At 48.4% G+C, this 24,014-nt stretch overlaps 1 protein-coding gene across 7 annotated transcripts in view; it reads left to right on the top strand.

The window, feature by feature from the left end:
- Window positions 1-22,179, top strand: part of DCDC2C (doublecortin domain containing 2C) — an 84,921-nt gene extending 62,742 nt beyond the window's left edge. For 3 of the 7 annotated variants that reach the window (XM_045447832.1, XM_045447836.1, XM_045447831.1), the window contains 2 exons: window positions 7,139-7,202; window positions 21,691-22,179. In XM_045447832.1, the coding sequence (XP_045303788.1) occupies window positions 7,139-7,202; window positions 21,691-22,007 (381 nt within the window). In that variant the 3' untranslated portion in view covers window positions 22,008-22,179. The remainder of the gene's footprint in view (window positions 1-7,138; window positions 7,203-21,690) is intronic. The other 4 variants (XM_045447838.1, XM_045447837.1, XM_045447834.1 and 1 more) reach the window with 3 other exon arrangements.
- The last annotated feature ends 1,835 nt before the right edge of the window (window positions 22,180-24,014 follow it).

Genomic DNA, 24,014 nt, shown 5'->3' with positions numbered 1-24,014 from the left:
CGAGCCTCTTCATTTCCACGTAGATGTCCCCTCAAATAAGACACGTCCTGAATGCCGCTCAGTTCCTTCGTGTCTCTGTCAATGGCACCTCTGTTCTTCCTTGAAGGGGCACCACTTGGCCAGTGCTCCTTTCTGATGCCCTGTTCCCCGAGTCTTCCCTCTGGCTCTGCTGCCTCAGTGCTGGTCGACGTGGGTCAACTCCTGGCTTCGCACAGTTCCCCTGACTCTGTTTGCCTCTGCCCATGTCTTCCGGTTTAACTACGTCACTGCTCTTTCCAAAACCGTTATCGTCCTTACCCAAGTCTGACCACTTTTGTGAAACCACCTTTGACCCCTCCAACCTTTGGTAGTTTTTGAAATCCTGTATGACTTACTCTGTATGAACAAGGTTAGTATATGTGGTTATTAACATTATACCTTCGTTATTTGCTGTCTCACTGGGCACATACTTCCTATTTGTTCATTAGTCCCTCAGGAGGATCGTGAAGAGCATGCCCTGCCTTCCCCCTAGCCCTCAGCAGTGACTGGCGGAACCCAGGGCACGTAGTAGGCGCTCAAAAGGTAACTGGTGGTTGGCTAACATTTCACATTTTCGGGAAATAGGCCCTTGAAATGAGGATCGACATTTATCTTTTGTCTCTTCAGCTGAAATCTCTGCCCATCTTTTGAGAGGAGCCGTCTGCCCCCTTTTCCTCCATCACGCCTGACTTACTGAGGACCCCCGTCTAGTCTCTTGCGTGTGTTGTCCCCTATTTTGTTTCCTGGCTTCTGGTTTTTAAAAACTCCACCTTGAGGATGACAGCAAATCTGCGAGGGAGGGACTCAGCAGGAGCAGGTGCATTTTGTGGAAACATTTTCTTATCTTGCCTGTTCTTGATTCTTCTAAGAGATCGTAGTGATTTTGTTATCATTAATATTTACTGAAATCCTGCCATTTCCCCAGTGAATAACGTTTTTAAAAATTTCACCCATTCTCCCTCCCCCCCACCTCCCCTCTGGTAACCATCTGTTTGTTCTCCATACTTAAGAGTCTGTTTTTTGGTTTGTCTCTCTTTTCCCCCTTTGTTCATTTGTTTTGCTTCTTAAATTCCGCATGTGAGTGAAATCATACGGTATCTGTCTTTCTCTGACTGGCCTATTTCACGTAGCGATATATTCTCTAGCTCCAACCATGTTGTTTCAAGATTTCGTTCTTTTTTATGGTTGAATAATATTCCACTGTGTATATTATACCACTTCTTTATTCATCAATCAATGGACACTCGGGCTGTTTCCATAATTTGGCTATCGTAGATAATGCTGCAGTAAACATAGAGGTGCAGGTATCCCTTTGAATATGTTTTTGTATTTTGGGGATAAATGTCCAGTAGTACAATTGCTGGGTCGTAGGGTAGTTCTATTTTTAACTTTTTGAGAAGCCTCCATACTGTTTTCCAGAGTGGCTACACGAGTTTGCATTCCCACCAACAGTGCACGAAGGTTCCTTTTTTCCCCACATCTTCACAATATTTGTTGTTTCTTGTGTTGCTGACTTTAGCCATTCTGACAGGTGTGAGGTGGTATCTCAGTGTGGTTTTGATTTGTATTTCCCTGATGATGAGTGATGTTGAACATCTTTTCATGTGTCTGTTGGCCATTTATAAGTCTTCTTTGGAGGAATGTCTGTTCGTGTCTTCTGCCCATTTTTAATTGGATTATTTGTTTTTTGAGTGTTGAGTTGTATCAGTTTTTTTTTATATATTTTGGATACTAACCCTTTATCAGATATGCCATCTGCAAATATCTTCTCCCATTCAGTAGGTTGTCATTTAGTTTTGTTGATTGTTTCTTTCACTTTGCAAAAGATTTTATTTTGATGTAGTCCCAGGAGTTTATTTTTGCTTTCGTTTCCCTTGCCTCAGGAGACATACCTAGAAAAAAGCTGCTGTGGCTGAGGGCAGAGAGATTACTACCTGTGCTCTCTTCTAGGATTTTTATGGTTTCAGGACTCACATTTTGGTCTTTAACCCATTTTGAGTGTATTTTCATGTGGGTGAAAGAAAGTGGTCCAGTTTCATTCTTTTGCACGTTGCCGTGCAGCTTTCCCAGCACCATTTGTTGAAGAGACTGCCTTTTTCCCATTGTATAGTCTTGTGTCCTATGGTTGAAATTTAACTAACTATATAATTGTGGGATTGTTTCTGAGCTCCCTATCTAACTCACATATACTATCTGTTCTGAGCATCTATGTGTCTATTTTTGTTCCAGTGCCATACATTAAATCTATAGATTGCTTTGGGTAGTATAGACATTCTAATAATATTTGTTCTTCTAACCCCTGAGTGTGGAATATCTTTCCATCTGTGTCATCGTCAACACCTCTCATCAGTGTTTTATCGTTGTCAGGGTACAGGCCTTTCACCTCTTTAGTTAGGTTTATTCCTAGGTGTTTTATTATTTTTTGGTGCCGTTGTCAGTGGGACTGTTTTCTTAATTTCTCATAATTTCTTAATTTCTCATCTGCTCCTTCATGGTTAGCGTGTAGAAATGCAGTGGACTTCTGTACATTGATTTGTGTGTCCTGCGGCCTTACGTTTTTTCTTATCTTGCTCGCACTCGATTTTTCCAAGAGGCCATTGTTAATACATTATCATCACTATTTAGCGAAATCCTACCGTGTTCCCAGGAAATAGTTTTGGTATCAAATGTAAGTATTTGGTTTAAAAGCTCTCCTTTCCTTCATCCCAGAGAAGAGGAGGAATGCACACGATGTGCAAGGGTGATTCATTGTTACAACGGACATTTAAAAAACAGCCTAATTTCAGAGTGCTTTTCTACCTGGGCTGAAGTTCCAGCTGAAGAGCCCTTTCTGGTGAGATTTTCATGGTGTTACTTTTTACCCCCACTTCTGGGCTCTTAGGGAATTTTATTGAATTATTCGTGACGTTTTCTTTCTGGGTCTATTTGAAGAAGACTGGGTTGTTATTCAAAACTTGGAAATAGGAACTGAAGTGGGGATCAAAACAATCACTGACATGTGTCGAGTTAACATTTTTTTCCTTGTCAATACTATGGATGACAATCAAGGCGAGTCACCTCGCCTACGTGAGATGTCCCTACTCCAACCCCACAAAGTCACAGGCAGAGCTGATGATTAGCGATGTATCCTTTATTCTTTCTGCTTAGTCTCCAGAAGGTATTTTGGACAGGGGAGAGTGGAAGTTACAGGTGGGTTAAGCCAGAAAAGGCACGCTCTGGGTCAGAGTAACGCAGGGGCCGCGGAGCGGTGTGACTCGTGCGCTCCTAGCGACCCTGACGAGTGGCGAAGAGTGAATGCGTCCTTTTGGGTTTGTGTTTCTAGCCCTGTGCTTCTGTGAAATGTTTTATGTGTTTCTGTATTTTATGTATTTATGATATTTTTAAAGGAAGTGACTAGGTTTTTGCAAATAAGTTTTTGTGTTGAATCTTAGAGACGGTATGAGGACTTACGAATTGCTTACCACACGCTTTCAGTGATGCTGTGGGCTGCACTGAACAGTTTTAGTGAGAACAGTGATCAAATGCAAATCTAGAAATATCTCACTTATCTCTCATTTTTAAGCCATGCTGAGTTTTGCAAAAGGATTTTCCATCTATGCGATGCCTCTGTAGTTAAGCCACAATTTCCTCATTTTGAAAATCCTGCCTCCCGATGAACCAGCCATCATTTTGCACACGGCAAATCCCTTTGCTGTGTCGTTTGGTGTTTCCAGAGAGGACCGAGCTCCCAGGCTTCTGTCTGTTCGCAAAGTGGCTCCCGCTGTGCTTTCTGGGGTCTCCTGTGAACTTTGTATGGTTTTCCCTGCCTTCTCTCTCTGTGGGAATAGAAGTTCCTCCTGTTGCTGTCTGCTTGCTCGCTCCCGACCAGCTCGTGGGCAAGAGGCAGAGGAAAACTTGCTGGAATTGCACCAGTGGACTCCCAGGGGGGACACACCTTCCCGCGGGCAGCGCTTGACGTCAAGCGCTGTTTTGGGCATTCTAGATCTCAGGTCATGGAGGGCGTGCTCTGAGCCCCTGGATTCCTGTGTCCTCTGCTCCTTCTGCTGTTGTAAAGGTGGCTGTGCGGACCCCTTCTCGCAGGCTCGGCTCACCAGCACCAGAGGTATTGTCCTGAGGTTCGTTTCCTCCGAGAGTGAATCTGTTTTTAGCGGTGTTGTTGAGGTGTAGTTTACACCCACGGGGATCCGGGGGTTTTGACAAATGGACACAGTTAGCGGCGAGCAAGAGAGCGCGGTAGGCTTTCCACCCAGACGAAGGATCTCCATCCTTCCTCAACTTCCCCGCTTCCAGAATTGCGTCCTTAAATTTCCAGGTGTTCGGCTGCTCCGAGTGGCCAACTTCTGCCAACCTGGGCAGACAAGCTGTGATTTTCTGCAGCCAGAAGCAGCAGACGCAGGGGACCGCCGCCCCCCGTGGGCAGAGAGTCGTCTTCTGTCTGTCCTGCCCTGGCGCTTCCAAAGACTCAGAGCTGCTTTTAACGACCATAGTGATTTCTTTGGTTTTATGATTCCGATCGGCGGGAAGAATCACCCGAGTCTCCACGTCATACCGTTCTTCCTTTGTTGGGCCCATTTTCTCTCCTTTGTAGAGACTGAGGTGTAATTTACGTCCAGTGACCCTCGCCTTTCCAGTGGGGTGTTCTAGGAGTTGGGGACACACGCAGTCATGTAACTGGCAACGTAGTCCAGTATGGGGGACATCAGCACCCCCACTCCCGCTTGTCCCTCGGTCCCTCGTCATCGACCACCTGTCCTTTCTCCCCTCCCACATGACTTGGCCACCACCCGTGGTTTTCTGTCCTGAGGTCCTGCCTTTTGCACAGAGTCACAGAACAGAAGTGTGTGGTTTGTTCTCTTGGGAGTGTGTTTTCCACTTACAGTGATGTGTGTGGGATTTGTGCGGTGAACCGATCGGGCGGTGGCTGGCGGTCTGGGCCGTGAGGGGACTCACCTGAGGCAGAACAAGGGAGATAGAAGTTTGTTGAAATGTGCTATCAGGGAGCAGCATCGGGACTGCAAAGAGGAGGCTGTCTGCCAGGAGGCGGTGGTCGGGAGGGGGGTTTCTGGCTAAGGGGGGAAAGTGAGGAGGCTTGGGGACGTATGGAATTCTCCTTTTCTGGTACCCGGGCCTGGTTGTATGTAGCCCAACGGTCAGCTGGGACGTATGGCTGTTTCGAACTGGGTCGCCTACTGAGCGTGCTGGCTTTCAGCCTGGCCATCATCGTGGGCCCTTCTACTTTACTCAGGTCTCCACGGCTCAAGTCTGCTGCCTGAAAGCGGCCTCTGCGGGGCTCATCTGTCTTGCAGGTACCAACCAGTGGTCCCTTTTCATTGAGTGGTATTCCATCCTACAGATGCACCGTTGTGCGTTTGTCCATTCACCAGATCAAGGACATTGGGTTGTTCCCAGATTTTTGCAGTTTTAAAAAGAGCTGCTCTGGACGTTGACGCACAGATTGGGTAAATTCCCAGGAGTGAGATTGCCGGGTCTTGGGGTAAAAGCATATTTAACTTTGCTAAATAAAGACCGACACAGGTTCCCTAAGCAGCTGTGCCATTTTGGCGTCCCACTTGTTCCTGATACATTTCTTTCTTTATGTATAGTTAGATCTTTATTTATGTATAGTTAGATTGGATGTGTCATATTTGTGAAGGATCCTTGTGTCTGTTTTCGAGAAGGTTATTAGTCTGCAGTTTTCTCGAGAAGGCTTTGTTTGGTTTAATATCAGGCTAAGGCAGGCCCCATAATGTGTCCCCGGTGGTGCCTTCTCATGATCAGGCTGGGGTTTTAGAAAGAATGCCATAGAGGTGAAGTGCCCTCCTGGTATCATACTGGGGACATTCATGTGATGTCCCCAATAATGGCAACCTTCATTCCTTAGTGACATAGTGTTTGTCAGATTCTCCTCTGTCAACTTACCATTCATCCCTTTCCTACTCTGTGGTGTTGGAAGTGAATCGCTAAGTCTCACCTCCAAAGAAAGTAAAGTGAATTCACCACCACCTCCAGGAGGCAAAGCTTAGTCTATGAATCTGTTTTTTGGAGTTCTCCCACAAGGAAAATTTGCTTCTTATCTCCGATTTGGTTATTTATTTATCCAAGCATTCATTCATATTGTGATGGATTCCTGTCTATTTGTTTTCTGCTTCGGGCTGTAATCCAGTGTGGCATTATTTGTTGTTCTCATTGTTCCTGTTTTGGACTGTAATTCCTTCAGCCCGGCTCCCGAGTCCCTTTGACACATTGCTTTGACGTGTTCTGTTTAAGAGCTTCCTTTTTTTCTGTTACTGCGAGTGCCTCCAGGCCCCTCTTGTTTTCCCTGCCCTTGCTGTGGAACCAGTCTTGTGTCCAGGGAGCCTTGGCTGTGTGCCCTCAGGCCTGCCGCACCCACTCTGATCCAAGCCTGAAACCTTCTTACCCCTGTCTTCCTCCCACGCTCTGCCCCAGGGAAGCCAGCACTCAGGTCCTGTTTCTCCTTGGCGGAGTCTGTCTGTCCTTCAGTTCTGGGCTAGTTGGTTTCCCCATGATCCCAACTCTCTGATGACTTCTAGAAAATTGTAATTTCATACATTATCTCACTTCGTCTTGTTGTTGGGAGAGGAGAGACTCTCTTTCCAGTTCTTCACATTCCAGACAAAAGCTGGCTCATTTTTGATATGGGACGTGTTGGGGAGGACGTGATTGGTGGTGAAAACCTTAGAGTGACCCACGGGAATCCGTGTATGAGCTGGGTCTGTGGGTCCCGGTCTCCAGCTTGGTCCCTGAACTACCATTGAGTGAAGAATTGAACAGACTGGGGCTGCACCCTGAGGCCAGATGGGGGGAGATTTTCTCATCCGTGGTGATCCGTGGGCTTCATTTGTCTCCATCTGGACTTGTAGGCAAGGCCAGAGTAAAGGTGCACCTGCCATTTCGTGGAAAGGTAGCTGGCCTTCCAGCACGGGCTGCCATGTTTTGGCAAATCATTGTCGAGTGCACTGATATCTCCAGGGGACTAACCTTTGTTGCAAACTTCAGTTCCCAGGGTTTGGTTGTAGCTGAGTGTTCTGCTCCTGAGGACCTCTGTTTATAGCTCAGAGAGAAAAGTTTCAGCTGCTAACACTGATGGTTTCTATTTCAGGAAGACAATTCACGAATGTCTTTTAAGAAAAGGTTTTCCTTAAGACACAGCACAAAGGAAAAAGGTATGTCATGTAGATGTGGACGAAATAGAAATGTGTGTATTCTGTAGAAATTCGGCCATGGGTGCGGGTACTTGTATGATCTTGTTGTAAACGGCTAGTCAAGTTTGTCTCTTGAAATATACTTAAAATATGCAGAAGATATTCGATAGGTCTTACTCCTTGCCCACCATTTCCTTCTGCCCCCCCCAACCCAATAACATCAGCAAATTTTAAATTGTTTCCTAATTTTTTTCATAGCTGTTTATTTATAATCATAATTTTTTATTTTTTTTCAACGTTTATTTATATTATTTTTTTTGGGACAGAGAGAGACAGAGCATGAACGGGGGAGGGGCAGAGAGAGAGGGAGACACAGAATTGGAAACAGGCTCCAGGCTCTGAGCCATCAGCCCAGAGCCCGAAGCGGGGCTCGAACTCACGGACCGTGAGATCGTGACCTGGCTGAAGTTGGACGCTTAACCGACTGCGCCACCCAGGCGCCCCTATAATCATAATTTTTTAGATTTGTGTTTTTAAAAGTAGTTTGATGTATATGACTTCCTGATGTAACATGCTAGCCATGAAGAGTGGGAAATGATATATTACTGTATGAAATGACATAATGCTTGGGAAATGCTTTGCAAAGTGTAAAAATCCTATGGACGTATTAACTACTTGTCTTTTCGTCATGTAAACTGGGTATTTTCCAGATGAGGAAACCGAGGCATAGAGCGGGTAGGAATCCTTTCCAAAAGGTCACGTGTCATTTCCTGTTTCTGAATTGTGATGTAGCAGGACACCGACGGTGTGCCTTCTGGGGTCTGAAGGTCTCGGATCTGTGGGCAGTTCATTCCACAGCCACGAATTGTGCCTCGGATCTTTATCAGTAACTACTGTGCTCTCTGGGTGTAATTTAGTCCCCAAAACAAACCACCTGCAGCCCTTTGTTCCTTTAAAACGTGGCGATTCCAGTTCCTGAGACAGGAACGCCTTCTGAGGGTACCTCACAGTAGGGATTCCCTAGCACTGTTTCCCCCGTTCCTTCCGTGGACCCACGTGGAAGGACCCAAGCATCGCTCCCCTTGCAGGTAGACAGAGGGGTGTCGACTGCAGGGAAGGCCGGAGGGAGCTCTGCTGGCTCGTAGGGAGTAGGGGAGCCCAAACTCCCTGGTCCGGTGGGCCGGCTGTCACCATCCCATCTCACTGGCTGACTTCTCTTAGCATTACTCATTTTTAACATAAACTAGCTCTCACGAGAGCTTTGAAGGTTCAAGGTGTGGGGGTGGAGAGCACCGGGCTCGTGTTCGGTAGAGCCACTATAGAACAGAGGGGGCGGTGTCTGGGGACCAGCAAGGCTGGACCATAGGAGCGTCGGTGGTTTTCAGGATCCATGACGGTAGTGAGGTTCTTCGTGTCAGCTGACTTTCTATACGACTTCCCGTCTGTAGGCTGGGAGCAAAGTCAGTGAGGGCTTGGAGCCCTTTCTACCTTATTCTGTTTGGGGGTTCAATTTAAAATTCTCATTACAGGGCCGCCTGGGGGGCTCAGTCAGTTAGGCAACTGACTCTTGATTTCGGCTCAGATCATGATCTCACGGTTCGTGGGTTCTAGCCCCATGTGGGGCTCTGTGCTGACAGTGTGGAGCCTGATTTGGATTCTCTCTCTCCCTCTCTCTCCGCCACTCCCCTGCTTGTGCGTGTGCCCCCTCTCTCAAAATAAACAAATAAACCTGAAAAATAAAGATTAATACATTTTCATTATAATTGTTTGTACTTCCACGATTGAAATCTCTCAACAACAATTTCTATTGGATGTTGGGAAAACAGAAACTCCCCTGAATGTTCAGGAATGGCTACCATTTGATTTTCTATGGTTTTTGATAACTTAAGAGAAAAATCATATTGAGTATGCTAAGTGCCAACCAGATAATCGGGGAATTTTGTTTTGTTTTGTTTGGAAGAGAAAATGGTTATCTCCCAGATGCTAAAACTGGAAGGTGTGACACCCACGAGGGCCCCAGATCGCCACCTGGTGACCAGAAGGGAACCCCCGGGGCGCCCCTCGTAAATCAGGCCCAAGCGTCCCTTCGGGTGTGGAATATGGGTCTGAGCCACTGTGTCTCTTTTTGTTATTTGAATTAAAATTTTTTTAATGTTTATTTTTGAGAGAGAGAGAGAGAGAGGGAGGGAGACAGAGGATGAGTGGGGGAGCAGAGAGAGAGGGAGACACAGAATCTGAAGCAGGCTCCAGGCTCTGAGCTGTCAGCACGGAGTCCGACGCCGGGCTTGAACCCATGAATCGTGAGATCGAAATCGGACCGAAATCGGACACTTAACCACCTGAGCTGCCCAGGCACCTTTGTTATTTGCTGTTTATTTGAAGGATGCTCTTCAGGTGACAGTTCATGACAGGGAGAAGTCTCAGCGAGCAACACCTAACCTGTCTCCCGCTGCCAGCCCCTCCTGTGCCCTTCCCCTGCGGTCAAGGTCTTGAGTACTTTAATTTTTTTTTTTTTTTTGACGTTTATTTATTTTTGGGACAGAGAGAGACAGAGCATGAACGGGGGAGGGGCAGAGAGAGAGGGAGACACAGAATCGGAAACAGGCTCCAGGCTCTGAGCCGTCAGCCCAGAGCCTGACGCGGGGCTCAAACTCACGGACCGCGAGATCGTGACCTGAGCTGAAGTCGGACGCTCAACAGACTGAGCCACCCAGGCGCCCCGAGTACTTTTAAAAAAAACCCTATTAAGTGCTGCAGGCGTTTATTGAGCCTTAAGTATATGAAATGTATATTGAACCATCTGCTTTAATGGCGCTTTAAAATTATGCACAGATTCCAAAATACCTTCATAGACATTTCCTTTTCCTTTTTATTTTCATTTCAATCCCCTTGCCAGGTGATAATCCTCATTTCACAGAGAACAGAATGACTGCCTGTCTTGTCCTGGGTGAGACAGGTGACAGAAGAAACAGCAGAAATTCAAGCAAATCCATTTCTCCTCCCTCTACCCCGCCCCCCACCCATAGCCGATGAGGCACCGTGCGGGGTGGGCCAGCTCCCCCAGGGGACTGGCTCTGGTCTGCGGTGGGTTTACCCTTGACGCCAGCCCCGGGTCACCTGATGAGGTGGCTTTGACTGATTTTATGACCCCTCCAGTTTGTTTCCAAGTAACCAGGTTACCTTTGGGCTCCACTCAATAGATGTGTGGTTCAACAACAGCTTCAAGGTCTCTGGGTGGTTTTTCACCCGAGTACGTTACACGGGGCTGTTGGGAGTTAATCAGCCAATCTGAGGCCACCAGAAATTGTGACTTATTTGGGAGAAGGGAATGAGCCCATTTCATACCTCACTGAAAAAATGTCACCTTTCCCACCGAGTGCTTGTGGCTGTTAGTGGCCGTCCGTCCTATCAACTCCCGTGCAAGCAGGTGCACGAAGCCTTGGACTTCTGGCCGCTTCTAACCCTTGCTCCCAGAACAGCGCAGTGCCTGCCTGCATTTTGTCAGAGTTTGCACGTTTCATTTTTCTGGGGGAATGAGGCCGTCTGAAGTCCCTGAGTTTAATTCAAGGTGATAATAATCTCATTTGTTTTATCTCACTGGGAGTCATTTTGGGCTGTGTTCTGTTGCTGTTATCTTTGCTTGTTTTGAGAATTGGGAAGTAGAGGGGTATTCAAAGTGAAGGAACAAAAGAATCCGAAAAAAAAGACTGGTGTCTTTCCACTGTGGTTTTTCAGCCTTGTTACTTTGCTTCAAAGTGTTCACAGCTCCAGGGGCAGTCGGGGAATGAGCACAGCGCCGCTCAGCGCCCGGGTGCCTGGCTCAGACACCTGCTCTCGCAGCCTCGGTGAGACGGGGCCCCTCGCCTGGCGCTCCCCCGTGTGCCGAAGTTCGGCAGCCACCGGGCGACGCGTGGCCAGGCCAGACTCTCACGCTCTCCGGAGGCTTCCTTGAGTGTCTTTTTTTTTTTTTTTTTTTTCTTCCTATGATTTTAGTCAGTCTGGAAACTTAGGAATCATTTAAGATACAATCGTAACTTATGGATTGTCATTCAAAGAGCCACTAGCGGTTGGTGGGGACGGTGGGACCAGCAGGCGGGAAGGGCCTCCCAAACCGCAGAGGGCACATACCCCGGGCTTGCCTTTTGGATCGACACATTTTTGGTTCAAAAGTACACTGTGGCTTTCTGAACTGTTCTTAAACGTGGCCTAATTTCACAGCCTCCTTTGACTTGTGATGGTACCCTACCCTGCCCTGGAAAAATTAATCATGATGACTTATTTTTAAAGTTTCATTTCACTGTCTTTGGGTAAAGCTAGGGGACTGACTTGCCTGAACCAGGCTGCTGTTTTATGACTTTGATCAGAGCGACCCCGCGCAGCCCTCACAGCCCTTCCCATCTCCCCACTCCCCAGGGGGTCCTTCCCTGCTTTTCTCTCTTCCTGTGGGTGGCCAACGGAGAAGCCCTCTGCTCCAGGAGCTGTTGCCAGTTATCTACCCCATAGTGTGAAGTTCAGTGGCACCCAGCTTCCTTTGTGCTTGGAAGCCATCTTAGAACGAGCTGACTCTTGGGAAGGGGGTGGGAAGGAAGTGACGGGGCTCTGACGGTAAGGCCGCGTAGGCCTGTGAGGCCAGCCCCGGTCTGTAGGGGAGGATGCTAACCAAGCAGAAAATGATTCCACTGAATACACATCTTATCTGACCAAGGATAAGGAAGACTGGGAGAGAAGCAAGTGGTTGGCTTGGTGTTTGGCCCCTGATTTGTGCCTCCCCATTTACCGTCGGCGCGTCTACGTGCTTCTGTGTGGTCTGAGATGTTTGGTAGGCAGCAACTCCACGAGTGCCATGTCTTTCCATTCTGTACGTTATGAGTGCTGTTGCTTGAGAGGTTTCATTTTTTGGCACATTCATTTAGTGATGTCCTGTGATCTTTTTTTTTTTTTTTTTTTTCAACGTTTATTTATTTTTGGGACAGAGAGAGACAGAGCATGAACGGGGGAGGGGCAGAGAGAGAGGGAGACACAGAATCAGAAACAGGCTCCAGGCTCTGAGCCATCAGCCCAGAGCCCGACGCGGGGCTCGAACTCGCGGACCACGAGATCGTGACCTGGCTGAAGTCGGACGCCCAACCGACTGCGCCACCCAGGCGCCCCATCTCCTGTGATCTTTTACGCAAGTATGAAATGACGCTTAGTTCCACAACGTGGTGCACAGGGGACTGAGCACCAGGCATCCAGAGGTAACTCCGGACCTGCTGTGTCAACTCAGATTGGCCCCGGGGGCCCCAGAAAGAGGCGGGTGGAATTGGTTAAGAGGAGGTGCTCCCTTTCGGTTGGGTTTGAGTCGGGCTGAACTGTGAAATCGGAGTGTGGTTCGGCTCCTTCTGACGGCTCTTCTCGGCTGATGAGCGTGTGCAGAGACGCCGCCCCGTCCCTCCATGGTGCTGCCTGTGCTGAGGCTGCCTGGAGGGCTCGGGAGGGTGGCCGTGGGGACAGCTGCCATGGGGGACGAGAGCTCAGTGGTCCCTTGGGCTGTGCGGCGGGATTGACGTTCATTCACCGGGGGTTGCTTGAGTTTTGAACCCAGTCTTTGCCTTCAGACAGAACTAGGTCCAAGTAATCCTAGAGAAAATGTTCACTATACTTTTTTCTCCTTAGATGCTTTCCTTACCGCTAAACCTAAGTTGATTCTGAGAATCTAAGACCCCTCCTTCTTGGGCTAGCAGAACCCGATTCCCGTCTGGTATTTGGTCGACAGTCATTCTTAGGAGATACTGTGGTTTGGGTCCAGACCACTGCAATAAAGCAAATACTCCACTAAAGTGAATTCTGCAATACAGCAAGTCAGATGAAGGTTTTGGTTTCCTACTGTGTGTAAAAGTTACGTCTACACCACACTGGGGCCTGTTAAGCGTGCCGTGGCATTATGTCTAAAAAAAACAGTGTAGATACTTCAAGAAATACTTTATTGCTAAAAATACTATCCTCTGAGCTTTCAGTGAGTCATAACCACAGATCACCATCACACATATAACAATAATGAAAAAGTCTGAAATATTGAAAGAATTACCCAGATGTGACGCAGAGACACGGAGTGAGCCAGTGCTGTTGGAACAGTGATGTCACCAGACATGCTTGACTCAGAGTAGCCACAAACCCTCAATTTGAAAACAAACAAACAGGGGCGCCTGGGTGGCGCAGTCGGCTAAGCGTCCGACGTCAGCCAGGTCACGATCTCGCGGTCCGTGAGTTCGAGCCCCGCGTCGGGCTCTGGGCTGATGGCTCGGAGCCTGGAGCCTGTTTCCGATTCTGTGTCTCCCTCTCTCTCTGCCCCTCCCCCGTTCATGCTCTGTCTCTCTCTGTCCCAAAAATAAATAAACGTTGAAAAAAAAAATTAAAAAAAAAAAAAGAAAACAAACAAACAAACAACACCCCAGTGTCTGCAAAGTGCCATAAAAGAAAGTTGCAACAGGGGCGCCTGGGTGGCGCAGTCGGTTAAGCGTCCGACTTCAGCCAGGTCACGATCTCGCGGTCCGTGAGTTCAAGCCCCGCGTCGGGCTCTGGGCTGATGGCTCGGAGCCTGGAGCCTGTTTCCGATTCTGTGTCTCCCTCTCTCTCTGCCCCTCCCCTGTTCATGCTCTGTCTCTCTCTGTCCCAAAAATAAATAAAAACGTTGAAAAAAAAATTAAAAAAAAAAAAAAGTTGCAACAGTGACACGAGGCATGCCTGAATAGGAAGCCTCTCTCCGATTTTGTAGGATACGTAACCTTAGCTGATTAAATGATCTTCCAAGTTCATAAAGATGTCTTGGTTTTCGTAAAACATGTTGAATTTGTATGGCGCCTTTCTCCATTAGCGTTGGGAGACTGTGCCTTATACACAGGGGTACAGGGAGAGGGGCCATTTCCCCGTCTTCCTGAGGGCCATGAAAACAGGGTGTCCTTCCTTCTGTTTGTTGACATCACTTCTCCAAGATGATCTTGGAGAAGTGGTCATGGCATAGATTGAAACTGATAAGAGAACATTAATATGTAACGACCTAAAAATTATTTTTAAAATATTTGGGAATTGATAAGGAGAAGCAAAGTGTTAACCAGAGGAAGTGAGCATTCAAATGAACCTTAATCTCTTCGTCGGCCATGGGCACAGGGGGAGGCGTGCCAGACGGAGCGCGCTGGGGTCCGGCACCCGCCCTGCCCCTGGTACCCGCGGCATCCGAGCAAGTAACTCAGACTCTTTGAACGTTATTTTGCTCATCTACGGAATCGAGGGCATGCGGCCCCGTTGTGATGTTCAATGAGAAAAGTGACGTAAAGGTGTATCGAAAACTCTAAACTGTAAACAGACGTAGGGCAATTCTTCATCGTGCGCTCTCATCCCTGGGAGCTTCCCCGAGCTCTGCAGCTCTGTATGCATGTGTTGTGTAGAGGCACCTGCGTCTCCCGGCCTGGCCGAGGGGCCCCTTCCTGCTGCGGCTCACCGTCATCGGGATCTTGACTTGGTTGCCAGCCATCTCCACACACCTGATTTCGACTGGTCCTCCGGGTGGCATCTTCCGGGCTCTGTGCGCCAAGTGGATGCTCGGGATGAAACCCTTAATATCCCTGCGCGGTCCAGGAACGCATCTCCCCTGCCTGCACCGTATACTTTGCTTGAATTTCTTGGCAACTTTCACAGGAATAAGGCCTGTGGCATATGTGTCGTGGTTTCTTTCAAACAAGATGCTGACACGTGTTCATCGGTAGGAAGAAAAGAATAATGAGCTTACAACATGGTTGGAATTTAGTCTAGGAAGGGACCCGAGAGATCCGGTCTCCCCATTTCCCCTGCAATTTCTCTTCTGAGGAGGTTCCATTCCCATCACCACCCGGGTCTTCTTTTTCAGCTGTGAAATAAAAGGTAAGGACAAAGTCCTTGGTTTTCAATCTTTGAAGGAAAACATGGGAAAATTTTAGAGTGGAGACATCTGGCAGGCAGCACCGGCCTGAGGGGTCAAGGTGAATACCACCAGTGATAAATAATGTAGTAGATGTCTTGGTATGAGGCGGTGAGAAGGGCTTTGCTTCTCTCTAGTAGTGTAGCAGAATAGTAGTATTCCTCCAAAGCCATGACTCCAGTCTATTCCTGATAAAACATCAGCTACACCAAACTGAGGGACATTCTACAGAATACCCAACCGGTACTCTTCAAGAAAAGTGTCACGGTCATGGAAAATAAGGAAGGACCGAGAAGCTGTGACAGTTTGGAGGAGACTAGGAGACGCGGGGACTGACTGCAAGGTGCTATTGAGAACTGGATCCCGGGACAGCAAAGGGATATGAATGGAAACACTGGTGAATTCCAAATCAAGTCTGCAGTGAAGCAGCGTTGTCTTACTGTTGATTTTAGTTTTTATAAACGTACCGTGGTTGTGTAAGATGTTAACACCAGGTGAAGCTGGGTGAAGAGAGGATTGGAGTTCGGTCAGGATTGGAGAGTGAAGTTGACACGGGTCGTTACCCTGCGTGGGAAAGACGAGGCCCAAGGTGTGGTCTCGGGAGAAGGATAGAAAACAGGGTCGCTGGATGGGATGGGGCTATAGAGCTGAGAGGCCAACACTGGAAGGTGTGTCTTGAGTGGCCGCTGAGATCCCCAAGGACAGTGACGGGGGCTCTGTTAGGGGGAGAGAGGGGCTGTGGGCCGGGGGGTCAGGAAGGGAGGGCCATAGCCACTCCAAGGAACATAGGTGGGAGGAAGAGTCTGATGACATGGGCTATGAAGAGGGAGGAGGAACGGCTGAAGGTCTAGAAATGGCAGTGTGGAGCGAGGAGGACCCGTCCCCTCCAAGCATGCGGGAGAGACAGCCGCCACCACCTGGGGACACTGCGAGGGAGACTGTGTCCTCAGGAGGGTATGACTTGGGTAATCTCTTCTGCGGGGCACTTTGAAGCTTCCGCACCTCTGAGCCAGCAAAATCCGCCTCTGGAAGTTTATCCCAAGGCTACAAAATCAGACAATTTCTTATTCCCCATTGTCACCCTTGGCGTGGATTACAACTTCTAACAGCGAGTGGCGGGTCTGTGACTTCAATTTATTTCCATTTTGGGGGGCTTTGCTCTGCTTTCCCAATTTTCTATCATAAGCACATTTGAATACCGAAAATTAAAATTATTTTAAGAGTAAAAATGTCTATATTGGCTGCAGGCGGGCTCATTAGGTTAACGTGTTTGTTATTCCGGGTCACCAGGGCAAGACGCGTCCTTCAAGCCACTATTGGAGACGCCGTGAATTCAAACTATTTTTTGATTTAACTTGTAATTCCCTCTAAGGACTTGGAAAATGCCTTTGCTACTTTATTCGAAAACATTCCAGCCCACAGAGAAATCAGACGGCTAGGTAATCGTTACAGAATATGAAAGTTAAATGCTACCTAACTCGGGGCTTCTAAATTTTCTCAAGTGAATTATACCTCAAACCCAAACACTGGATTTATTTTCACCAATTTGAGCCTGACATCTTAATTCACAACCAGCAGCTGCCGTGTGTTCTGGCCGTCACTAAACTAAGTGCAAGCGAACAGGAGTCTTCAAGGCAAGTGCTGACGACTACGCACGGCACACTCGAGTCACATTATGCAGTAAAGCAGACGAGTGATGGAATTCTTTGTGGACGAAGGTGGGGGTCTTTGTGAACTCATCCAGCTGTTGTGGTGCGTCTGGTTCCCGGTGGTCTCTGACCGCCTGCGATGTCGTCACAACCAGCCTTCTCCTGAGACTCCTGGTTCTCGTTCACTCTCCTCTGCCCCGATTTCCAGACTCCCCAGCTGCTGCTGTTGGCAGTTTAATCTCTCCAATCAAATCTTGTAACAGCTTCTCGAATTTCTTCCTCCAGTGGCTGTCAGCAACCCCAGCCGCTCTTGTATGTCTTTTTCATCCTGCTCGCCAAAATGTCAGGCCTTCAGTCTAGCTGTTTGGCCCCGGAGTTCAAGTTGACTGAAGCGCTTATTAGCAAAGGTGTTTCTGTGTTACTCACGCCAGTGGAAACCTTGACACAGAGATACACTTAGAAGCACGCATCTGTAATGGAACAGATATTTTCATGCTACGTGCGTGAATCGGCAGAGACTGGATAAATCTCCAAATCCCCGAAGCCAACGCAAAATTTCCAGATAAGATGTTAAATGGGGCAGATCCGCAGAAGCTGGATTGCCTTTATTGACGTCGTACCGCGTGGATTAGCATGTTATACCTTGCAAGCGTTGACATAAGTCATACGTGTCTGCTTTTAGTGTTTTTCATTTTAGACTGAGTGTTCTATTTTTATTGCTATTTACTCTTGGGGTTTTTGAAAAACAGCTGCTGTGTAAGTCGAGCTGGTTTACATTTTCTGGTTGTTCGGAGGGTACACCCAACGCCTGCATTTTACGGTTTACTGGTGTAACCGGAGAGACTCTGTTACCTCCTAAATCTTGTGTGGAGCCAGGGAAACACCACCTATGCCCCTGACTGCCCTCGATGAAACCGCATGAGGAAACAGTTGAAGAGAAAAGAACGCCGTCACCAAAGGCCTTTTTTCCTCAGAGGAAGAAAACTACGATCACAATTTTGCCAGTTGCCCTGTAATCTCAGAAACTACAATTGACGTAATGTTGGCGTGACTTCCTGCGTAATAACGCGCGATTATCCTTTTACTGAAATTGGCTCTAAATTCTCTCAAAGCCAGTCACCATGGGAATATTGCAGCAATTCTTTTAGCTCTTACATCTAAATCTCATAATACGTAAACCCGTTGGTCCGTTGATTAATATCTGGATGTTTCTCTCTTTTTATCACCTTTCAAGACCCTCAGTGAGAAGAAAAAAGTGGTTCCGTTTCCTGGTAAGAGAGTGAATTATTGATGATCGCTTACGGGGTGTGAATGACCCATGCGGATGGCTGCTCTGGGCTCACTTTGTCCATTTGTGAGTTTTCCCTTTTGAAAATGTCCGAAGCAGGTCACTTTATGCGTTGCCCCAGCCTGACCTGGCCATCCACGGCCATCTGTTTACAGGCAGCCTTCTGCTTGGATTACGTGGCTTTGAACGAGCGACTTACTCTTTCCTGACTAAGCAGGGACCCCTCTAAGCTGCATTTTATATGGCACGGTTTCAAGGTGACTTGACAAGTGGAGGTTTGGACGTCACCATAGGGTGGCGCTGTCTGTCGGCTCACGGTTCGTGGAATTGCTTTAATATTTCACTGCGTACCCTCGTGATAGTTGGTAAAAAAAAAAAAAAAAAAAGTAGGGAAGAGAAAAAATAAAGCTCCTGAAACTTGTAACACGAAGTACGGGTTTCAGACAGGAGACTTCAGACCAATAAGTGAATACGTGCCCCTAAGTGACCCATTTGTAGCCGTTATTAGAGGTCTCTTGGATCGGGGGTTCAGTCCTGGAGGAAAATACAGCACGCGTATATGACACTAGCAATATCCCACCTGTGATTGCATTTGAGAGGCAAGGAGAGCTCAGGGCGTTTCGAAATAACGTTTTATTATATATTAACATAACGCATATAGTATTTTATGTTATATTAATATTTAATGTAATTTCATATTGCATTTTATGGTAATACATTACCCATAAACATGCTTTGATATCTTCGTTCTGTTTTCAACCTTGCACGTTCTAATTTTCTCTGCTTTTAGGATTGCCTTGTGTGCAGGGCTAGGGGATGGCTGGTCCATTCATTCTTTATTGCCCTCTTTCATTTATCAAACATTTTCTGAGTACCTTCGGCCTGTGGGGTTGAGCTGGGTGCCGGAGGACAAAGAGGGGGAGGCAGCCTCTTGGCGGCCAGTGGGGGCGGCGGGCTGTGAGCGGGGATCGCACCCACCCGCAGGAGGGCGCCCGCGGGAGGACGCCGAGCTTCTGAGCCTGCATGGCTCCCGGGGTTTGCAAAGCGCGGCCGGCCCGGCGCCAGCCCTCGCCGCCTCTGCCTTTCCTTCGACACACAGTCGTGCGCGTCTTAGTCCCCCACCCCGCCTTTGCTGTTTAAACGTGCATGTGATCACGGTGAGTATCGTATCACGTATCCGTCAATTTTAACAGCTCCCTGTCTGCTTCCATTCACTGGTCTCCATAATCCTACATTTTTAAGATTCATACTTTTACCCCAATTTTTTAAGAAGGAAAGAACTGAAACCCAGAAAGGGGAAGGCGACTCGTCCAATATTATTGTTGAAGTCGGGGGTGGGGGGGGGTGGCGGATGCGGGGCAGGGCTCCCAGAGGAGCTGCCGGTTCTGCGCTGGGTACTTGCTGGGCACCGAGGGTGCATGTGAGTGAGTCTCGGACTTGCTGTCCCTGAGAAGCTCACTGATACCGGGGTTGAGGGCAGATGCATAAGCGGAGGTTGTGTGGGTGCCGTGGAAGGTCCCTGAAGGAGAACACGGGCCTGTCTGGGCCGGGGAGGGGCTGCAGGGACTTCCAGGTGGTGCCGTGAAGGAGAGAGGGCGGCTCGGGTGGGGTGTGGACGGTCCGTGGGGAGCCGCCAAGCGGGCGCCGCGGAGAAGGGCCCGCAGGTGCCAGGGGCGCAGCGGTGGCCGCACGCGGCAGGTGCGGGGGTCTGCGGTCCACACAGGCGCGTGCGCGGCACCGGTGGGGGCGGGAGGCGCGTGTCCATTTCAGGTCGGTTTTAGGTCCTACCGGGTAGGCTGGGACTCGTGAGGGCGGAGTGTCGGGGACTTTGCACAGAGATTCTCTCTGGATCGCGCGAAGTGTAGCGAGGCCTGGAGGCTCCCCTGGGTGTCTCCCCCCAGCGGTGACACGGGGGCCTCGGTTTGGGCACGTCACCGTCTCCCACAGGCGACGGTGGGGTTTGCGCGGGGAGGAGGCTGCCTCAGGCCGTCGCCTCCTCAGCCCAGAGCGGCGGGCATCTCGTCTCATGGCCCTTTGGTCAGAACGGGCGTCTGGCCCCGCGTGGAGGCTGCGGTCTGGAAGGGTCTTTGGTGGCTCCGCCCCAGGGATGGGGGAGGGAAGCCGGCCTGGCGGCGCCTGGCATCACCGCCACAGCGTGATGTGTCATTCTGAGGGTCTGGGGCTTCATGTGTCAGAGCAGGTGGGTGACATCATCGAATTGATGTTTAAGATAATGATGTGGACATCAGGGGAGAAAGGCAAGGTGACAGTGTTACCTTCTTTCACAATATTCTGTGGTGGAGGCCTGGACGGCACTGGGCGGCAGAGAAGGGACGGCGTCCCGGGAGGTGACGGAGGCCCGGACGGGACTGGGCCGCAGGGAAGGGACAGCATCCCGGGAGGTCACGGGGGCCCGGACGGGACTGGGCCGCAGGGAAGGGACAGCGTCCCGCGAGGTGACGGGGACCTGGACGGGACTGGGCCGCAGGGAAGGGACAGCGTCCCGCGAGGTGACGGGGGCCCAGACGGGACTGGGCCGCAGGGAAGGGACTTTGCAGGAAGATTTGTGAATTTGACCATATTGACCAAACTTGGCCGCAGGTTGGATATGAGGGGCAAGGGTGAAGTTGGAGGTTCGGGGCTGGGGCCTGGGTCTTGCTTCCGTGAAGGACAGAAAGAACAGGTTTTGGGGGAAGGCAACAGGTAAGCACGTCCGCTGACACACCTGCCTTCTCGGAGGTTCCGTGAGGCCTCTCACTGAAGACGCCATTCCGCGGGTACAGCAGTGGTGTTTGCAGTGTCCAGGAGCAGCGTTGATTCCCTGTGCCCGATGGCACATTTCGCCGTAAGAACAGATGGTACCGTCCCCGACGAATGTGGTTTGGCAAGTGACAGGTTCCCAAGTACCTCATAATCTTTCTGCTTCCATAGGTTGTTTTCATGTGTTGGTGCCTCTTCTGGAGAAAGACAGTGGTTTTGGATTCTCCTGCACTCTGATTCGTCCTTTTTGATTTTACTAAAAGTGCCTTTTTTATGTTAGTGAAAACACAAGAGTCTTTCCTGTGGTTTATCAATTTTCAAACAATTAGTGGATTACATCTATTTAATTAATATTAGCACATCATTTATACTGGCTTCTCTTGACCTCTGATACTAGTACATCCTACCTATTTTATGCTTATTTAAGATTCTATTTCCAAGTGAGAATAAAAGTGATAATGTACGTAAAGCACCTTGGAAGTGTAACAGCCCATGTGAGAATTATTTTTTTTATTTAAAAAAAATTTTTTTTTCAATGTTTATTTATTTTTGGGACAGAGAGAGACAGAGCATGAACGGGGGAGGGGCAGAGAGAGAGGGAGACACAGAATCGGAAACAGGCTCTAGGCTCTGAGCCATCAGCCCAGAGCCCGACGCGGGGCTCGAACTCACGGACCGCGAGATCGTGACCTGGCTGAAGTCGGACGCCCAACCAACTGCGCCACCCAGGCGCCCCGAGAATTATTTTTATTAATATTATCACTATCGATATGAAATTGATGATATAGTAGCTATGTTTGTTATTTTATGATTTATTTCACTTGATTTAGATGGCTACTACGTTTATTGGTGATTTTGTTTTATTTTTGTTTACTGAAGAAAAAGAACCATATGACCTTCTAGAGGGAAAAAACACACCTGTACTACTAGAAACCCCAGTGAAAATAGAAGACCGAAGACAACCACCAATGGGACGGCAATCACGAGAAGAATCATCATCAGGACGATCAGAAGAAAAGCCTGAAGACCAAGAATTGCTCGAACAGCCATCCTGGGGGCAGCCATCCCAAGAACAGATACCCGACAAACGAGAACCATCTGAACAGTCATCCTTGACACAATCATCCCAAGAACAGATACCTGACACACGAGAACCATCGTACCTGAACAGCCATCGTTGGGGCAAAAAGAGATGACGCACGGAGGAAAAACTGAACAAATACCATGAAAACAACATATCAGCCATGTTGTAAAGAATAACAGTCAGAAGCTAGAAAGGATCGTATGGCAAATGAAAAGAAAATTAGACATTTATTTCACGGTATGCTAAAGAGGTATGCTAGTACAATATTAAAATTGGGCATTTCATATTTTGGTGGTCAAAGTTTAAAAAAACGATTAAGACTAAATTCATCTGGAGTTCCTTCCCCTGTTCCCTGAATTTTAGTAAAACTGGGAGGGGAGGGAAGTGATTAGTGAGATGTAATGTGTATCACCACCTGGCTCACACCTTCATTTCTTTTTTTTTTTTTTTTTTTCAACGTTTTATTATTTATTTTTGGGACAGAGAGAGACAGAGCATGAACGGGGGAGGGGCAGAGAGAGAGGGAGACACAGAATCGGAAACAGGCTCCAGGCTCTGAGCCATCAGCCCAGAGCCTGACGCGGGGCTCGAACTCACGGACCGCGAGATCGTGACCTGGCTGAAGTCGGACGCTTAACCGACTGCGCCACCCAGGCACCCCCACACCTTCATTTCTTAGAGCATCGGTCCATATCTAGTATTCCAGGTGACTCAGTTGCCCTGAAAATGACACATATTTATTTACACAGTTATCTATGGTTAATTTTTTTCTGTTTAACAGTGAATTAGGGTATCGTATAATAATTGTACATATATATACACGCACAAACATATACATCACACACACACACAAATGCTTTATATGTCAGAAATTGATAGTAGAACCCATGGAATGGTACATTTTTGGTGATTAAGAGAATGGGTTCTCAAGTCAGATGATACAAGTTTGGCCTCTCCACTCATTAAGTGTGTGAACTATGTCTGTGCCTCAGTTTACTCCTCCATAAACTGAAGCTAATTATAATACCGAATTCATAAGTTTTTGGGATATTTTAAAGCAATAACACTTACTTTTAAGGTTTATTTATTTTGGGGAGGGTAGGGGCAGAGAGGGAGAGAGAGTGCACGCAAGCAGGGGAGGGGCAGGGAGAAGGGGAGAGAGAGAAGCCCAAGCAGGCTCCACGCTATTAGCTCGGAGCCTGATGTGGGGCTCGATCCCATGAACTGTGAGATCATGACCTGAGCCAAAATCAAGAGTTAGACGCCCAGTTGACTGAGCCACCCAGGTGCCCCTAAAGCAATAATACTTATTCTAAAGTACTTAGAACAATGCTGGACACACTAAAATATGTTATTACTGTTATTTCATTTTGGTTGTTTTTCTGTTTGTTATTTTATTTCCTTAATGTTTATTTTTGAGACAGAGGGAGACAGAGTGCGAGTGGGGGAGGGGCAGAGAGAGAGGGAGACACAGAATCCGAAACAGCTCCAGGCTCTGAGCCGTCAGCACAGAGCCCGATGCGGGGCTCGAACCCACGAACTGCGAGATCATGACCCGAGCCGAAGTGGGACGCTCAACCGACCGAGCCATCCAGGCGCCCCTCTGTTTGTTATTAAGTGAGAGAAGACAAGCAGATCATTCCGCTCAGGTTCTCTGCTAAGATCCTTATTGTATTTGAGCTTCTTACCTGCCAGAACCAACATGGAAGCAAGGATTTTCAGACTGTCAGCGTCCAGGTAGAAATCAAACCTGTGCTGCACCGCTGGTTAGTCACGGAGTGCTGGCGTGCGGAAGGAGAAAGGAAAGCCGTTGTGTCGCCATCATTATGGATTTTTTGGCTTGTTGTTGGACTTGACTGTAGCATTTATGACTCCTTAAGGAGGGAATTGGGGTCAAATGGAAATCATCTCCGTCTCATCTTTAGCTTTTTTTGGCTAACAAGTTTCTGGTGGAGAGCCCGTGGGTGTTGATGTCGCTCCATGCGTCGTCCCCGTTTTGGTGCTTGAGAAAGAACGTTACAACAGCATTCTCTGCTCCTTTTTGCCTGGGGTCTCTGTCCGCTGTCCTGGTGTATGTCGTCGCGTGAAGAGGGTGCAGTGGTTGAGAACCGCCGGTCTG

This window comes from Leopardus geoffroyi, chromosome A3, assembly GCF_018350155.1.
Source record: "Leopardus geoffroyi isolate Oge1 chromosome A3, O.geoffroyi_Oge1_pat1.0, whole genome shotgun sequence".
Lineage (NCBI taxonomy): Eukaryota > Metazoa > Chordata > Mammalia > Carnivora > Felidae > Leopardus > Leopardus geoffroyi.
This window is presented reverse-complemented; position numbering and strand designations above follow the sequence as displayed.